Source organism: Archocentrus centrarchus, chromosome 5 (assembly GCF_007364275.1).
Source record: "Archocentrus centrarchus isolate MPI-CPG fArcCen1 chromosome 5, fArcCen1, whole genome shotgun sequence".
Classification (NCBI taxonomy): Eukaryota; Metazoa; Chordata; class Actinopteri; order Cichliformes; family Cichlidae; genus Archocentrus; species Archocentrus centrarchus.
Genome location: NC_044350.1, coordinates 22,678,184 through 22,695,126, shown reverse-complemented (window position 1 = coordinate 22,695,126; position 16,943 = coordinate 22,678,184). Strand labels below are relative to the sequence as shown.

The 16,943-nt window shown below is 39.5% G+C and overlaps 2 protein-coding genes across 3 annotated transcripts in view; both read right to left on the bottom strand.

Moving 5' to 3' along the window:
• kcnab2a (potassium voltage-gated channel subfamily A regulatory beta subunit 2a) overlaps positions 1-3,954 on the bottom strand; it is a 103,272-nt gene extending 99,318 nt beyond the window's left edge. For both annotated transcript variants that reach the window (XM_030728733.1, XM_030728734.1), the window contains exon 1: positions 3,821-3,954. The gene's annotated coding sequence lies outside the window, so the exon portion shown is untranslated. The remainder of the gene's footprint in view (positions 1-3,820) is intronic.
• Positions 3,955-4,155: 201 nt separating this feature from the next.
• On the bottom strand, positions 4,156-10,607 carry park7 (parkinson protein 7). The gene is made up of 6 exons (XM_030729455.1): positions 10,401-10,607; positions 9,846-9,947; positions 9,649-9,708; positions 6,989-7,058; positions 4,996-5,082; positions 4,156-4,626 (listed from the first exon to the last, which is right to left on the bottom strand). Exons 1-6 carry the CDS (start codon positions 10,488-10,490, stop codon positions 4,466-4,468), a joined length of 570 nt encoding a protein of 189 aa, XP_030585315.1. The 5' UTR covers positions 10,491-10,607; the 3' UTR covers positions 4,156-4,465.
• Between the last annotated feature and the right edge of the window lie 6,336 nt (positions 10,608-16,943).

Here is a 16,943-nt window from a genome sequence, read left to right as displayed (position 1 = left end):
AATTTGGACACAGCTCTTGACTGCATACTGAGGAGGTAATTCAGCCATTTGATTCAGGTGTGTTGGATCAGGGATCAGAGTTGAAGAGCCCTGTTCTAAGAGTTAAAAATGTGTTACTTCAAAGAAATCTGACTGCTTTGAAGAAAGTGAATTCTTTCTTGGTGTGTTACTTCCACAAATCACCACATCCAATTATAACACTCAGTTAATGTATAGCTTCAAGATAGATGGGACTCAACCCACAAGAACAAAAAAACCTTACCTGATATACATTTGGCTGAGCTCCCCTTCTAGGTCATTTTTAGAGTGCTCCCTCCAAGTCACATTTTGACAACTTCTGTGAAGTTTTAACTTCATTTTCATTTTAATAAGTAGCAGGGAGGCAAATTTGACAAGCTGGGCAGGAGGTGACCCCCCCCACACACTTAAGTCGAGTCTGAGCCAGATGTTGAATGAATGACCACTATGCAAGTTTGACATTTGTGAAGAAAATGCAGATGTGCAAGTACAAGTGTTTCTGGTGCTTCCAAGGAGAGATTGGAAAAAATAGCACCAGAGTTAGAAGTGGTGCAGAGGTACATAAGATGACCTGGAATACAGATCAACCAAATTTAAATCAGGTTTTCCATTGCTGTATGTGAACGCTGTTAAAAAAGATTTGGTGCTCTGCCATTGGTATATATTACTTTCTCTCTTGATGGAAGTGGGGAAATAAACTCCCTGGTTTTTCCCTCTCATCAGCAACACTTTGTGTATACAGAAGATGCAGTGAGGGCTGCAGATACATAAATCAGCTGTTCCATCTGGGCCTAAGTGGATGCATTTTCAGCAAATGGATAGGGCTATGTTAACAGAGGGCTCTGGGCCCCGTTGCTGGTGTACTTAAGCAACAGCACACAGTTGATGCACGTTTGCTCACCATGCATTCAAACAAATAAAGAATATTTCATCGAGTAAACACACTGCGTGAACTAATAATGTTTCTGTTTTAGTTCAAAATCCTCTTTTGTACATTGGTCAGGGCCATTTACTTCTGCTAACTGCACCTGACAAAACGACAGAAAAACAAGGCACAAAGCAGTGATGTCATTCTGGAGAATACTGCAGCACCTACACTAAATACAGTTAGAAAAACTGACATGTATATCTATTTAGATTTAAAGCTTGTATGCTGGTCAACACACAGAGCTGAAACTTTTGTTTGGGGAAACATCCATTACATCAGAGTGATAAGAGGAATTTTGAATTGCTGAGTTCAGAGTCTATTAACCTTTGACTTTAAAAAAAAAAAAAAAAAAGGCTCTAGAGTTCAGGGTATTTATAAAACTACCTCTTCATATGTTTTTCTACAAATAAATAACAAAAATCATATCTGTGCTTCAAATTTGTAGATGCCAGCTAAGCAAGGTTTCTAAACCATGTCACCGGCAAACAAATCCCTCCTGAGTAAATAAAGGCATATACTGAAAAAAATTACCAAAATAGAATTTCATGTAGATACAACAATATAAAATGCACATTTTATTCAAAGAAGGATCAATTACTGACCTGTTTTGGTCCCAAATTGTACAATCACCAGTAACTATCATTTCAATTCCACATTAGTTTAGCTGTCAGAGCCAGATCTATGCATTTATTGCTGATGGCAGTGAAAACTGTGGTTGCCTGATGAAACCATGGTTGCTTGAAAATTGCCCATTACCTTTTGAAATGCATCTGTAAAAACAACTCAGGCAAGCAAATTCAGCCAGTGCGCGCAAGGGATCTAATCAGGAGATGCAAAGTGTAGCATTCTAATTGCATCATTAGCTAAACCAATGACTCAGTCACAGAGACTTCAGCCTCACCCTACCCCCATCTTGCCCTCCTCTGCCCCATCCAGAAATAGGGAGTCATGCCTGAAGCTCTTTACTGTACCACTGCTCAAGCAGAATAATTCTAACATGTTTTGTGCAAAAGCGCAAAATGCTAACGTTCCAGAAATACCCCACTGAAAAACACAGGAAATTAATGAGACTGTGCTATACAATTGTGAGCAAGACACCATTTAAGCAGTGAGGTTTGTCTTCCAGGGAGTGGTAAGGATTAATTGGCATTATTAGTTTATTCTGAAACACTGAAATAAAACAAATTAGATCAGGCAGACAAAGCAATGATGCTGCCCCAATATGGTAAGTATAGCCCACTTAAAGGGCTGAAGACTTTTAGCAAGCATAAGCAGGTAGTAGTAGTCTGTATATAATAATTGTTAGTCAGTGATAGAAAGAAAAAACCCTCACAATTCATAGGAAGTTGGAATGGTCATGGAGTCATGGACACTGTTTATATGGTTGGGTTATAGCTGGGCAGGAAACCTAAGTTGGGGGCTTGTTCTGGTAGGGTAAATAGCCCCAAGCAGGCAATATGTAACCTCTGAAGGCAAACTTTAGCTTTTAGTCTGCAGACCTCAAACACGGCATATGATATTAAGTATGTAAGGAGCCTAATGTTAGCCACTTAGCAACGCAGCTCACTAACAGGAAATAACAGAAAAATGCAGAAATCAATGGTAACATACTGTAGTCTCTTATGTCTCAAACAGATGCCACCAAAAGCATACATTTTTAAATAATCAGAATCATAAATATGCAATTCCTACTCATCTAGTCACACTATGCCCTTATAGGCTACTAGGAAAATACACACAGGTGTACACTAATTTCTCCTAATGTAGATTTTGATATGATGTGATTTTAATAGTGACCAAATTTCTCTTGAAGCACAGTCATGGGAAGGAAGCCTCAGACTTTTTGTTTGTTTGTTTCACTTTTGTTCAGCTGTACAAAGACGGATGAAAGGCCATGCCACCTGCTCTCAAATTTCGATGACCTCTGACTGCGCTGCTGCGGTTCTGCACGCTTTTCTAAGAACTACTGCTGTCTAAAAGAGCCCTAAGAGGGAGTTTCCCTGCAACTAAGCATGCAGTCTACCAGATGATAACTTGCTGTGTATTTCCTGACTATGTAAAATGAACGAGATGGACCTCTGAATATTCCCGTTTAAGAGTCCAAGTTATGATCAATGAGTAATCTTGACAGGCCCCTCTGTCAACGAGAATCTTTGGTGAAGCAAACTCATGCTGCAAAATGCTGCCGCTTTTCTACTCATTCCAATAAGTGACAACGTCAATATCAATGCAACCTTCATTTAGAGATGATTAGATTTCCTGTAGTCATATTCATTTGAATCACAAGTCATGCACAACCTGGCCTGTGCCGCATTGCATTAGCTACAGTAAGCGTATGCAGCAGTCTTGACTGCGGCTGCTGTTGAGGATGGAGGGCTTCTGAAGCTGGCGTCTCCATGTCGGGTCACATCTGCAGAACGATCTCACAGTGTTAACACGCGTCGTTCTTCTAGTTTCAGTTCCACTCATAACGAATCTCTTCGCTGTGAGCTTGCAGCGAGCGTCTTACCTCGGGCAAACGTTACTCTGCCTGGCCAATTTGAGACGCTGATGTCAATACGTTAAGGCTTTATCGCTGCGAACTTGAGGCTCACCACACTTAGCAAGCTAATCACGGCTAATAAAGTGATTCGTAGTTGCAAACACCCACTCTTTAAATGATGTAACCCTTGTCCAGTTTGCTGCTGTGTAAATTAACGTCCCGGAGTAATGTTAATTTCGACACCCGTGGTGGCTAGTTAACGTTATTAACTGCTTTTACAATCTTAAATAAAATATTACATTTACAAAGCACACTTTAACGTTAGAACGTTATGGTTAACTGAAGTCTGAATAACCCAGAAAACACTCAGAAGAGAACCCAAACGCTCCTACCTTTGGCAAAACCTTCTTCTTCCTTTTTGACTGTGTGAAGACCCTCCGGATTTTGTTGCTCTGACACAGCTACCACGCGCTACATCAAAACCCCGCCCTATTGGCTGCGGGCGCTCAGCCACTGGTTGGTTAGATCACAACTGCGGTCAGGTCCTGGCTTCTTATTGGCTAGACTGCCTGTCGATCAATTCGGATTCCGCTTCCCGCGTTCCAAGTAGCGCTCACAATACATTACATTATGCAGCCTATATTTAGGTGTCAACAAGCACTGCAGGCATGTGAAATCAAGTCAAAGTGACCTCCAGCATTAATAAATAGAATAAGACAAGCAGAGATTCATCACACTCTTCTTTTAATAGCAGGCATTACTATAAAGCAATCAAAAATAATAGGGAAATAACTTGTGGAAATACACTACAATAGTGATTATTCATACTGTGTTTCCAAGTCATTGGCAACTATGAAAGGCAGAAGAAGACAATAACCTTTCACAACAGAGACAGGCTATGTCCTGTGGAAAGAACATTTTGTCACTAGTAAGTCTGAATTTCTGTGCCAGCTATAATGGATTAGCGGTCTCAGTAATGTTAGACCTTCATAGGGGGGCTGTGCTGCTTTCAGTTTTGTAAGCAAACATAGCTACAGTCAGTCTTTCATAATAAGAGGAGCCTTGACTTGAGCTGCAACCTCAGCCCCCATAAGTTCCTCTACAATCGTCAGGGCAAACTCGAAACTCGTTCCTGGCCCACGGCTGGTGATGTAATGTCCATCCTTCTGTACTCGAGCCTCTGAATATTTATAGTGGTCTAAAAAAAGACAAAGAGCAACACCATAAGGATTATGACAATATGACAGCTTTAAGCTACAAACTGAAAGTCACGTGTCATGATGTTACAAGTGTACTATAAGCATGTACACATGGGTAACCTATCATCATTTCAGCCAAGCCATTTCTAGTATATTCTGTCAAATTCCTGCATTGCTTTTCACCTCTGAGTGGTGTGCTCCACTACTGCAGAGTGACATGATTCTCTATAGGCAAGAAAGAGCTAATATAGCACCATCTGCTGCCCTGTACAAATACACACAGCTCCTCCTGTTCTGTTCTGAGTTTCAGCAGTAAATATCAAAAGCAAGTAGCTGTAAATGAAGTCAGTCTTTTTTTTTTTTTTTACCTCCAGCCATCATCTTCTCCTTCATGGCAGGATGTGTAGTGACTGTGCTGCCAAACCCAATGCCATGTGCCAGAAGAGCGGTAGGACCTGCAGAAGGGCAATGCTGTGTAAGGTTCATTTAACAGCTTCCTGTTAGAAAGTGACACTAAAGAACATGTTTGGCTGCTTCCATCAGTCCTGGTTTTCATCTTAATACAGTTCAAAGAATGCAAAAGGGCTTCATCCTCAAATCACTTCTTTCAAACTAAACACAAAATTTACACTGCCCAAGAAAATACAAACACAAAAAAATTATGCATTTTACATTATGGATTTCAGTTACTAAATTAATCACACGCCTGCAAAATATCTGAACGCAACACTGTGCCCTCAAGGCGTCCTCAACTGTATCATTGTTTCTAAGTATACCTGCATATAGTATGCGGTTTCAGCTTCTCAACAAAGACTTTGTGCCACATTGGGGGTGGGGTTGGGGGTGGTGGGGCTGAAGACATTGACTGCTGCTGCATTAACTTTGGTAATGCCCTAGCACTGCAGTGAGCTCATCCAAAAACTGTTAATAAATAGAAAGTTATTGATTATGCTTGTTGGCTGCTTTCCCATGCAGTCTAAAGATTACACTTTCCCCTGGCAGAACAGCAGTCTGCCAGTTAGAGCCAAGCTACTCCTGTTACACTTAGTCCCCACCCAGAGGACAGCAGTCTGAGAGAGAGAGAGAGCTTCTGAGAAGCAGTCAGAAACTGCAAGGCAGAGAAAAGGGTGGTGATGATGATGGTGGCCATTGTATAAATTGTGTATTTATCTGGGGATATCTCTTACATGCATGTATCAAGTATTAGCTCAGAATAGAAGCATATAAGGTAAACTTGTCCTGTGCATTTTTTTGTTGTTGTTTGGGGCTCATTATTATATTCAATCACACTGCTTTGTTAATTAACTTTTTTTCATGTGTCAAGATAATAACTTTCATGTTAAGGCAGAATAACAAGTCTTGCAACTGGCCCTCTTGATAGCAGGTTCATTAAAATGTGTATTCCTGTGAGGATTTCAGTCATTTCTAGGACACCCTTCAAATCAACTTTGCCGCACTGGTCCCCTGTCCCCGTTCAAAATGTCCTTCCTGTGTCCTTTCTTCTGTCAAATAAAATGTCCCCACTTGCGGGAGCGCTTGGGGACACTTATTAATCAAACCCTCACCCTTTTACTTCAAGTGTAAATGAGGTTCACAAATTATCATAAATTAATGGAGCATGATATTAATAATTGGTGTATAGTTCTCAAGATGTGGATGAGATGCTTGTTCAATTTAGGCTCCAGTTACTAAAATATCCAGAAATGATGAGTGTATTAAAAACAGCAGCAGTTTTTGCCCAAGATCTACAGTATCATTTCCAAATCCCATTTACCAGTAAAAAAATTAACTTGATGCATCTAAAGCTAGAATATTTATATAGTTGAAAAAAATTATATGTTTATTAATTTATATAGCTGTAGTTGTGGTCAGAAAGTTTACATACACTCATGGGTATGAATGTCATGGTAATTTGGGGCTTTTAATGATTTTTTTTTTTTTTTTTTTTTAACTGTTCTATTTCTGGGGTGGAATGATTTCACAGCATACATCTGCAATGACTTTTAAAAGCAAGAATTGTGGGCACAAGTTTTAATGTATTCATTTATTATTTTCCTCTAATCCACACAAGGTCAAAATTATACATACACCCCCTTAAATCTTAAGCCAAGGCCTATCAACTTTTTGTTAGTGATGATGATTGACTACAATTGGTAGCTTCTCTTTGCCGGCATTAAAAATGATTTGTATGACAGCACTCATTAGATAGACCAATACTCCGAACAATGGGAAAATCCAAGGAACTCAGTGAAGATCTAAGAACTGTAGATTTACACAAGTAGATTTCTTTGACTGTGCGAAGTAGATTTCTTGGAGCCATTTCTAAACAAATTATGACTTTGTTGTTTTCACAAACTATACCTGCACAGATGGCTGCAATCAGGCCTTTTCTGCCATCTTGATCTTTCAGCACCTCCTTCACAGCAGGAGACTGCAAGAGAGTGAAAAGCAGATGCACAGTGACTCATTTGCAGGCTATGTGATTCAACAGAGTACATGCTGACTTCACTATAATCACTGAAACAAGCCGGCTGTTTTAAACACTTTAAAACTTACAGAGCTACCCAGCCAAAAAAAAAAATGACTGCTTCAATACATTCATCAAATGAATGTGACTAATAAATGTATACTAAAATTCATTATCAAGTGAGCTTTAAAAAAAAAAAAGAATAGAGAATCTTTCCATTTCTCCTCACTTCTAAAGCCTAACATCCATCCACTTCTGCCTATCCTGTTCAGGGTCGTGGGGGGTGCTGGAACCTATCCCAGCTGTCATAGGGCGAGAGGCAGGGTACACCCTGTACAGGTCGCCAGCCTGTCATGTTTTTTGATAATCCAGCAATCTAACCATAAAAAATTCTGGGTATCAGGTGAACACACTTGCTAATTGCAGTAATAGAAAACTATTCTGGTATCTGGGCAGGTCTCTGAAGTCTGAAGCAGAGTATGAATTCAGCAGATTCACCCACTAAAATTCTGGATATGGTATGAATTAGTGTGGTTATTTCCCATATTAATTATATAGTACACATACAAAATCCTGTAAATATATGCTTCACTGAGTGTTTAAAAGAAAACTAAAAAAAAATAAAATAAAAAATAGATCTGTTTACTCTATTAATTTCATAACAATAATATAACAATATAAAAGCAAACACCACAAACATGGGACAATGAGCTCTGAATCCAGAGAGCTGACACACACATCCTTCTATTCATGCTAGAACAGACTGACAAAGAAGACCAGTGTATTCCATGGATGTGTAATTAGAAGGAAAATGGCCACTTCACAACAGTTACTGTTGGCCAGCCTATGAAAAGTAATCACCAATGACGTGTTGCCACAGAAAGACAATCTCTAACCGAGTTCAAGAAACACAAGTAATACAATTCACTGATTGTCTGTGTGTTCTAGAGGTGGGTGATACAGCCTCAAAATTATATCATGATATTTCAAGAAAATCTGCAAAAATGATATTTATCATGATATGGAAAAAAGAAGAAAATAATTTAACACTTAGAGCTTGCAGGCAGCAGCATTTAAAAGCATAAGTAAATAAAGGGCATTTCCCATCCTTCTTTTCCAGTGAGCTACTGCCACTGATGACACACTACCTAATTTGAAGATGAATCTATTGAAACAAAGTACATGCAGCAGCAGCATTATAGTACAATAGTAGTGACACAGCATAAATCAAATGTAAGCAGCCTAGGTACTATTTTCTCTGGAAATTTAACTAAAAGTACAACATGACTACTTCACACTTCAGTTTAACAATACCTAAAGACCTGAGTAAAATTGTCACATAATAAAGCTGAAAAGTATGTTCTACCTTGGGATGTTGTATCTTGGGTTGAGCTTTTTAACCACCTGCTGAAAGCACTGCTTTTCCACCATGTAACTGCATCAGTAATTTCCAACCACCATTTACTCTTCCTGTCATACAGAGCGCAGCTAGCAATGCTTGTTTGAGTCATTTGTTTACTTTTGAGTCACACATCACCAGCTACTAGTATCTTCCCCTTCATAGTCTGGCTGTGTTCAACTGTGTATTTTTGCCTCAAGTGGTGAACCAAGTTTGTTATTTCCCCCCTTTAGCAAGAACAATTTTCTTCTATATTTTGCAAAGTACTGTAATTCACTGGAGGTTGATGAAGTAGCAAATTACACGGGGTACTTGCTCTCAGACATGCCCGGCCTTGTCTAGTTGTTGAATGCACTAGGGAACATAAAGGCATTGCATTGCTATAGCAATGATATCATGATATTACACTTGTATATCACATAAAAGTTATACTGGTATTATTACAGATAGTATGATATGGCACAGCCCTACCTTGTTATTGACACATTTCACCCTGCTGGTATGGAGACATATGGATTAGTGACTTTCATAAAAAACTGGTGTCTCCTAAAGTTCTCAGCATGTGAGCCACTTCCTTGTTTTTTTTGTTTTTGTATTTTTTTTAATTCTTGGGTATTTTGTTGCTACCTCTTGTGAAAATCAAGTAGACCTTTAAAATAATATCCTAAATATACTTCAAATAGAGTTCTGTAAGCACTATGTTAGGTGTACACTAATTCTGAATTTACCAATTAGTGTCAAAACACTGTGTGCGTGCATGTGTGTGTGTTTTTTTTTTTTTGTTTTTTTTTTGGGGGGGGGGGGGGTACATTTGACACAAAAAATTAAGTAGCAGCATCAATTCAAATGTAGCTATATTGTGATTGACTTGTTTAGTACCATCCAGTCCTCCTGTGCTATTTTTTTCAGTCCATTAGTAAGACAGTAATAACTATCACCTAAATATAAGAAATAATAACCATGGCCTTGACTTAAGGACTAACTGATATCAGTAAATTCCTGGTTAGAGATTGCAGAAACTATCAGAAAGGACATGAAGGGATGGGCAAAGTAAAAAAAAAAACCTGACAAATATGTTTGCCTACAAAATATGGCTTGTTTTTTAATAATTACCAAAATATTACTAATTCAAAAAACTTTACTGTAGTATCTTACCTCTGCCAGATTCTGGGCTCCTGGCATTCCTCCTGGCAGAAGCACCACATCATAAGGGCCCTTGGAGGGGGATAAAAATGTTTGACAATGCAGCACACCAAGCATCATCACTAAATTTTGAAAAATTACAAATAAGTAAATAAGGGCTTTTATTTCTTCTTGTATGTAATTTTAGTAGGATAATTGCTGAGCCCCACCTGTTTGCTGGCCTCCTCCAGACTAGCATCAGGACAAATGACGACGTTTCGGCTGCACTGTACTGGCTCTTTGCCGGTGAGACCAGCAACCGTCACTGCTATCTACAAGTTTGGGCAGGTAAAAGAAAAACAGTGCGGCATGATGGGTAAACGTGGCATCTCGTCTGTACAGTATGTCACTGACAAGGACTTTTATTTTGAAAGATATCAAATGGCAGAGGCTGGACTTTGACATTTAACTTGGGCTCTGTCTGCACTCACTAATGAGGTTATGAGTCTGTCAACCTTTAGCAGACACCAACCCAAAACAGCAGCTGACTGAACACTTAGCTTATACCCTAAAATAAGCTAAGGGAAAAAGTGCTACTTTGGGTGGCACATGGTAAGTGCGTATGTAACCCTTATAAGATATAAAGATGATAAAATAATCTTAACAGCCTGATATCTTAACATGGCTGTTGCGGTTATTGTTGTGAGCCGACTGTAGCAGAAGCTAATTCTGATGCGCGCTAACAGGCTAAGTTGCTAAATGCTAACATAGAGCATGTTACAAACCCCGGCTCTGCGCATGATGTCCACAGGAATAACAGTTTCCATCTCCTCTGCGCCTTTAGACAGGATTACTAACGCCCTCTTCCCTGCCATGTTAAATTGCAGCTCTGCTACTGCCAGGTGCAAAGACGCTAACTTATGTTTGCAACTTCCAGAAGCAACCTGCACCCCGTACAATGAGAGTTTGACAGAAGGGTTGCCAGATTGCGCGTCGCTATCCCCCTTTGTAGACGGCGTTCCGTACCCTAGTCATACATAAATAAACACCAAAACAAATTTAAAAACAAAAAAAAAAATCAACAACATTATGCTTATGATCAGTTTGGATCTTTTACTTTCGTAAATACAAGCTTTAATGAAAATCATTTGTGAATTTGAAGACATATGGCCTCCAAATTTGTTATACCTCTCAGACAGCACCAATTAAGGCTTCTTTTTTTTATTATTCTTATTATTTTATTTTATTTTATTTTGCCTGTTTACAACAACAATCTGGTCAGTACCCAGTACCAGTGCTTTTTATTTGTTTGTTATCCATTCTTTTATTTTAGGATTTCAAAGACATCTTTATTTTATTTTTTTAAGGGGTACTGTTTTGATGTCTTCATCCCTTTGCGAGCACCTTGTTGATGTGAAAAAACAAATAAACATCAGCCACTGCTATTAGTGAATTTATATAGACTGATTACAGTCAGTGAAACTGAAAATTGTTTTAATTAAAAAAGCAAACATTAAAATATCACAGCTTAACACTGTCTGTATATAGTATGTGCAAGATGAATGAAAGAATCAGCAGTGTATATAAACAGATTAGTTCAATGTCTAAATATGGAAGTACTTTTGGTAATTTTATTACAACCTGTAAAGATAAATATAGTGTCTTAGTCTACCACTAGAAACAAAATATATAAGACAACAATGTGAGGAAATAACAGCTATGACATTAAAACAAAGCATACCTATCATTCTAGCTAGCTAGCATCAGCATGATGAAGCTGCTGAAAGAGTGTGTTTTTCCTTGTGGCCTATAAGTGTACAGTCATGGTAAAAAAGAAGGTACACCCTCTTTCAGTTGTAAGGTTTTGTGTATCAGGCTATTATAAAAACTTATTGAGTATTTTAAAATATACTTTACCAGGTATTAAAATTTGGTGAATGCAATCTCAGATGAACAACAATAAGTGACATACACTATATTGCAAAAAATATTCACTCAGTATTCACTGTTGAGTGGAGTCAACAGATGTTGAGGCACATTGTGCACAGAGGTTGCCACCTTTGTGCAGAGTCAGTCTCTAGAGACCTCCAAACTTCATATGACCTTAAGATTAGCTCAAGAGCAGTGTGTAGAGAGCTTCATGTAATGGGTTTCCATGGCTGATCTTCTGCATCCAAGCCTTACATCACCAAGCACCATGCAAAGTGTTGGATGCAGTGGTGTAAAGCATGCTGCCACTGGACTCCAGAGCAGTAGAGACGTTTTCTCTGGAGTGATGAATCACACTTCTCTGTCTGGCAATCCAATGGACAAGTCTGGGTTTGGCAGTTGCCAGGAAAACGGCACTTGTCTGACTGCAATGTGCCAAGTGTAAAGTTTGGTGGAGGGGGGATTATGGTGTGGGGTTGTTTTTCAGGAGTTGGGCTCAGCCCCTTAATTCCAGTGAAAGGAACTCTTAATGCTTCAGCATACAAAGATATTTTGGACAATATGCTCCCAACTTTGTAGGAAGAGTTTGGGGATGGCCCCTTCCTGTTCCATCATGACTGTGCACCAGTACACAAAGCAAGGTGATAAAGACATGGATGAGCAAGTTTGGTCGTGTAGGGCAAGTGAATGAAACATTAAAATCAATGATGGCTGAAGTTCGTGGAGATCACGATGACCAGGAAAAGAGCTTGCTGTTTGTTCTTTGCCTTAGTAGTGAACCCTGCTCTCTTGATGCAGTAATACTAGCATGTCTTCCAATGGCCCATAACATCAGACCACAGTAAGCCAAGATATACGGCTTATCCAACAAATCATCATTCATGCTGGTTGCTAAAGTATTTCTGTAGCAGTATCTGATGGTCTCATCTACATTGATTTAAGTCACTACTGAAACACAAGTATTTATATCCCCAGACTATTTAATGGAAACAGCATTGTCTATGCATCTAATGGCATTTAATAACAGGCAATGCACTCTTTCTTCCAGTAGGTGGAGGCATTAACCAAAGCTTCAGGGAGACTTTAGAAGGATGCACAAGAAAGATATTCAGCACAGTGCTGTAAGTAATCCAAAGGCAAAAATGTAGCTTTGATTTAGAATCTGAAGGCAACACTAAACATATATTTTTAAAGAAAATGTTCAAGCATCATTAGTTCAGTTAATGTCTGGCTCACTGTAGATTAAAAGGAGCAGCTCAACAGGTCAATTAACAATTAATGAATGTGGCTTTAAAAACATCTTCAGGCATTAGGTCTCCAAGGTCACAAAGTTGTTCAAGATCTGTCTGAGAACTTCTGCACTAAACTCTTAAGACAGTTATGGAATCATATTCCAGTGTAAATCCTAGACCTAATGTCTGGGGCTTTAGTTTGCACGCACACATCCTAGTTAATGTGCCTCTGTGCATTCTGCTACTGAGATTCACTTTCGTATTTGTGAGACAAACTAGAGCCCAGTGAAACGACGGATTAGACAAAAGCGTAGGGGGTGCTGGCAGCAGGTTGTTTATTGCGTGCCTGTGAGTGAATTCAAGAAGCAGCGGTGATTACCAACATATGCAGCTGGGGATCAACTGAACCAGGCCCACGGTGGCACTCGAGCTAATTTCCATACATTAATTCACTTATGTGCATTTACTAATTCCCATCAGCATGTAATCATAAAGTGCATGATGACACTGAGGAAATGTTTCAGAGTGACTTGTGACGCAGTAGTAAGTATGACGCTGAAAACAAACGGTCTGATTAACAACTGATGCATATATTATAACTGTTTGCACATTGTTTTATCCCCTCACCTTAAGGTTTGAGTCTTTGCAAGAGTATGAAAATACTGCATTGGTAATAATGGAAAGAGATTATGGGACAAGGTTGACCACTTTTCTCTATTGTCAATAATCTGCTTTAAACTCTAAGCTATCAATAGCCTGGGTATCCGGGTTGGGTCTAGCCTACAGAGTTATCAGAAACTACTAAAAACTGATAAATGAGCTGAACTATGATGCTATATATTTTTTTTTAAGTTATTCACTGTCCTACTGTTACCAATACAAGAAACCAGTGGATCATGGCCAACTTTTAAGAAAGTTACAGTAGCTTACTTTTCATGTAACAATATATATCTTTTTATTTATTTATTTTACTTCTAGTATTTTAGGTCTCTAATAGGCTTCAATGGTAATTTGGGAACTGGATAAACTGGTGTTTTCACTGGATTTTTTAATTTTTTTTGGACTGATTAAAAAAGATTTAAAACATGCATGCTTGCATGCTACTGAAAATTTGTGTCTGTAAGTTAAAGCATACATAGTTTGCAGAAAATTAATAATAATATGCAAACTCTCATACATGCGGCACATCTTTCCCGGTGTATGGTATATTTCTATGTTCTGCCTTTTGTGAAATGTCAGATTGGCCTGTGGTTTAAAAGCAGACTCATCAATGGATTCTTTGGCATGTTATTATGTCTCTGGTGCTCCCTCGTGCCTACATCACCAGGCCCTGCTCTGCTCTGCTTTATCTGGCCCTTCACAGAGGTCTGCTTGAAAACCTGAAGGGCTTCTGGAATCAAACCTCTGGGGAGACGAGAATACAGAAACCTTTTTTTTTTATATGACGGGTACAGAGCAAAAAGAAAATCCTCAAACTGAAATGAGGGAATTCCACAAATTACCGTTTGTCACAAAGTAATCCTGTTACTATTGCAAAGAATATGAAACGGTGTAAACATGGAAATAAACTGCTAATATGGATGTAGCTTACAAGCAGAGGCTCTGTTCAGTTGAGATATAGAGCAGCAGACCCTGTTTCAGATCCCCAGTAAGGGAGAGTGCCACAAAATTCAGAGTGGTTACAGAAATTTTGCTTCTACAGGGAAGAGATTTACATTTTCAGATGTTTTTTCTTTATTTATTCTTTGAATTACTACATTCCAGCTCATTTTGGTCCAACCTTTTGCTAAGTGGTTATTCTTCGCACTGATCTAGTGGTAACATTCAGGGCTTGGATTTCAGCCCTGCCAGAAAACGGATGAATATTAGAAGCATTTTATCTTCCTATCTGTGAACAGGCTTATGTCTCTTTCACACATTGTGAGCCACTGAGTGCATGGAATGACTGACAAGCATATAATCTTGATTGCATCTTGATGCTATTACCTTATGCTCTCAAGCGCTCAGGTGACAGCTGGGGGACAGTGGGGAGATCTGTAGGAAAAGGTGACATTGAATTTTATGCACCTGAGTCTGCAGTCATCTGCCAATTACAGACACAAGATGGCGCCAGCTGAGTGAGTTCAACTTTGTGTGGGGTCATGCAGTAGCATGGACAATGGTGTATGAATATTTTCAATGGCAATCTGTGCACATAATAAAAAGAAAATGATGCAAAACAAAAGTTGGGTTTGTAAGGGTACAACAAAGGTAGTCAGTCTTTTGTTTTTTTTGGTCAAATTATTAAAAGTTGTAAACTGAGCAAATATACATTTGGATATACATCCCGACATTCATTAAACAATTTGTGTTAAATGCTTCAGAATTATTCAAAATGAGATTCCTCCAAATCCAACGCATGACAAATTGTTTTCAACCACAGAGGCAGTATTATAAATTAAGGCAGCACATTAATGTGTTGTTTAGATTATTGGGTGTGTGTAACAACATGGACCAGAATTGCCTCACAGTCATTTCTGGTTGCAGTAATCTGCCTATCCTCAAATTATGCCCCTATCCAAGGAGGAGGAGAAAGAGGGGGGTGTATTTGAGGACTCTCCTTTTTCTTTATTCTCTACTCTCTGTCTCAGAGAGTATCAGTCTGCTTTGCTCTCAGCTTGCCTCTATTAGATGTCTTAATGCTGTACAGTGTGGCCTATCTTCAAACAGGAATGCTGATGATACTGGCCCTGCAGCGGTGCTTCCCCCCAGCCTCAGCCCCGGCCTGCTCCTCTGCACAGAGGGCAATAAAGACACAAGGAGGATTAGTGTTGTGTGCCTAACAAAGTGGTTGCCAGAGAGTGAGAGGGCCATGCCCATGGGCGCAGCCACAACCCTGCTCAGATCCACTCGGCTCTGTCGAGGTCCCCCCCTGCTTGTGCTTCCCTAAGGTCCGCTCTCTCTCAGGGAGCTCTGTGGATGTGTGATAGTCTCTGAGTGGGTGAATTCATGTTGATGCTAAAGAAGCAGAGGACGCAGTAAGATAATCCACGGCTTAAGCAGTGCTGTAGTAACTTTTCCCCTTATACAAGGGAACATATGTGCAAACAGTTAAATATAATTCAATCACATATTCATGGTGAGCATCCTTTTTGCTAAAGACTTCCCCATATTGAGTTTACACAGAAAGTTCCAACTGACTAGTAGGTGCTCAACCCCCCCCCCCACACACACACACACACACACACGATTTACCCTAAATGTCCATTACAAGGATAGCACACTGGCTCTCTGTGTTGATTTATCCTACTCACCATCCAGTGGAAAACAAGGTTTAATACAGATCATGCAGGCTTAAGGCCTTACTTTATGTTTATGGATATCTCTTTCACTATAACCAGTGTGCTTAGCCAAATGGAACACCATATAATTGTACAAGTCTGACAAACAGAGGGGCTGTGGTCTTGTAAATGTTGTCACATTAGATAGGACTGTTACATCTGACATTACTGTGAAGGTACATGTCTGCTGGTGCAGGCCGGCAAGGACAGTAGCCTCTGGTTTGATGGAGAGCCGTGTACAGGACAGGACAGGTGAACCAAACAGCTGCTACCCCTGTTTTTCCCTTAAAAACCCCAGCGTGACAGATCAGGCCATGACTTTCACACATAACGGCCCACTTTTCACACGGTAGCTGTCTCAGGCCACGTTACACACGTCTTTTAGATGGTCCATTTTGTGCGTTGGGTAATGAAATTTACGCTGGAGACCCCAGAATATGCAAACATATGGTGTCTATTAATGCTCCTTTCTCCTTTTTTCAGCTGCAGCCCTCTGCCCAACACTATGGTCTGTTCCCCGCCTGTCTGTTTTGGGTCCTCTTCACTCCTCAAGCCGTTTGCCTTTTACCTCTGTCACGCCAAACCAGGATTCACACAGCAGTATGTACTGTTGCATAGGGAAAAAAAAGGCCACGTTCTGTTAATACTTGGCTAAGTTTACATGTTCACACTTGATTATGGGGGAAGCCCAGAGTTACGAATTGTTCCACTATGTCAGAGCGGCACAATAAGGAAAAGGCCATCCCCTTAACCCTAAATACACAATATGTGTTTAATATTTAAAGTTATATACATGAAATTTGCTCAGGAACTGATTTTGCAGGGAAGTTGAACAAAACAGATTATA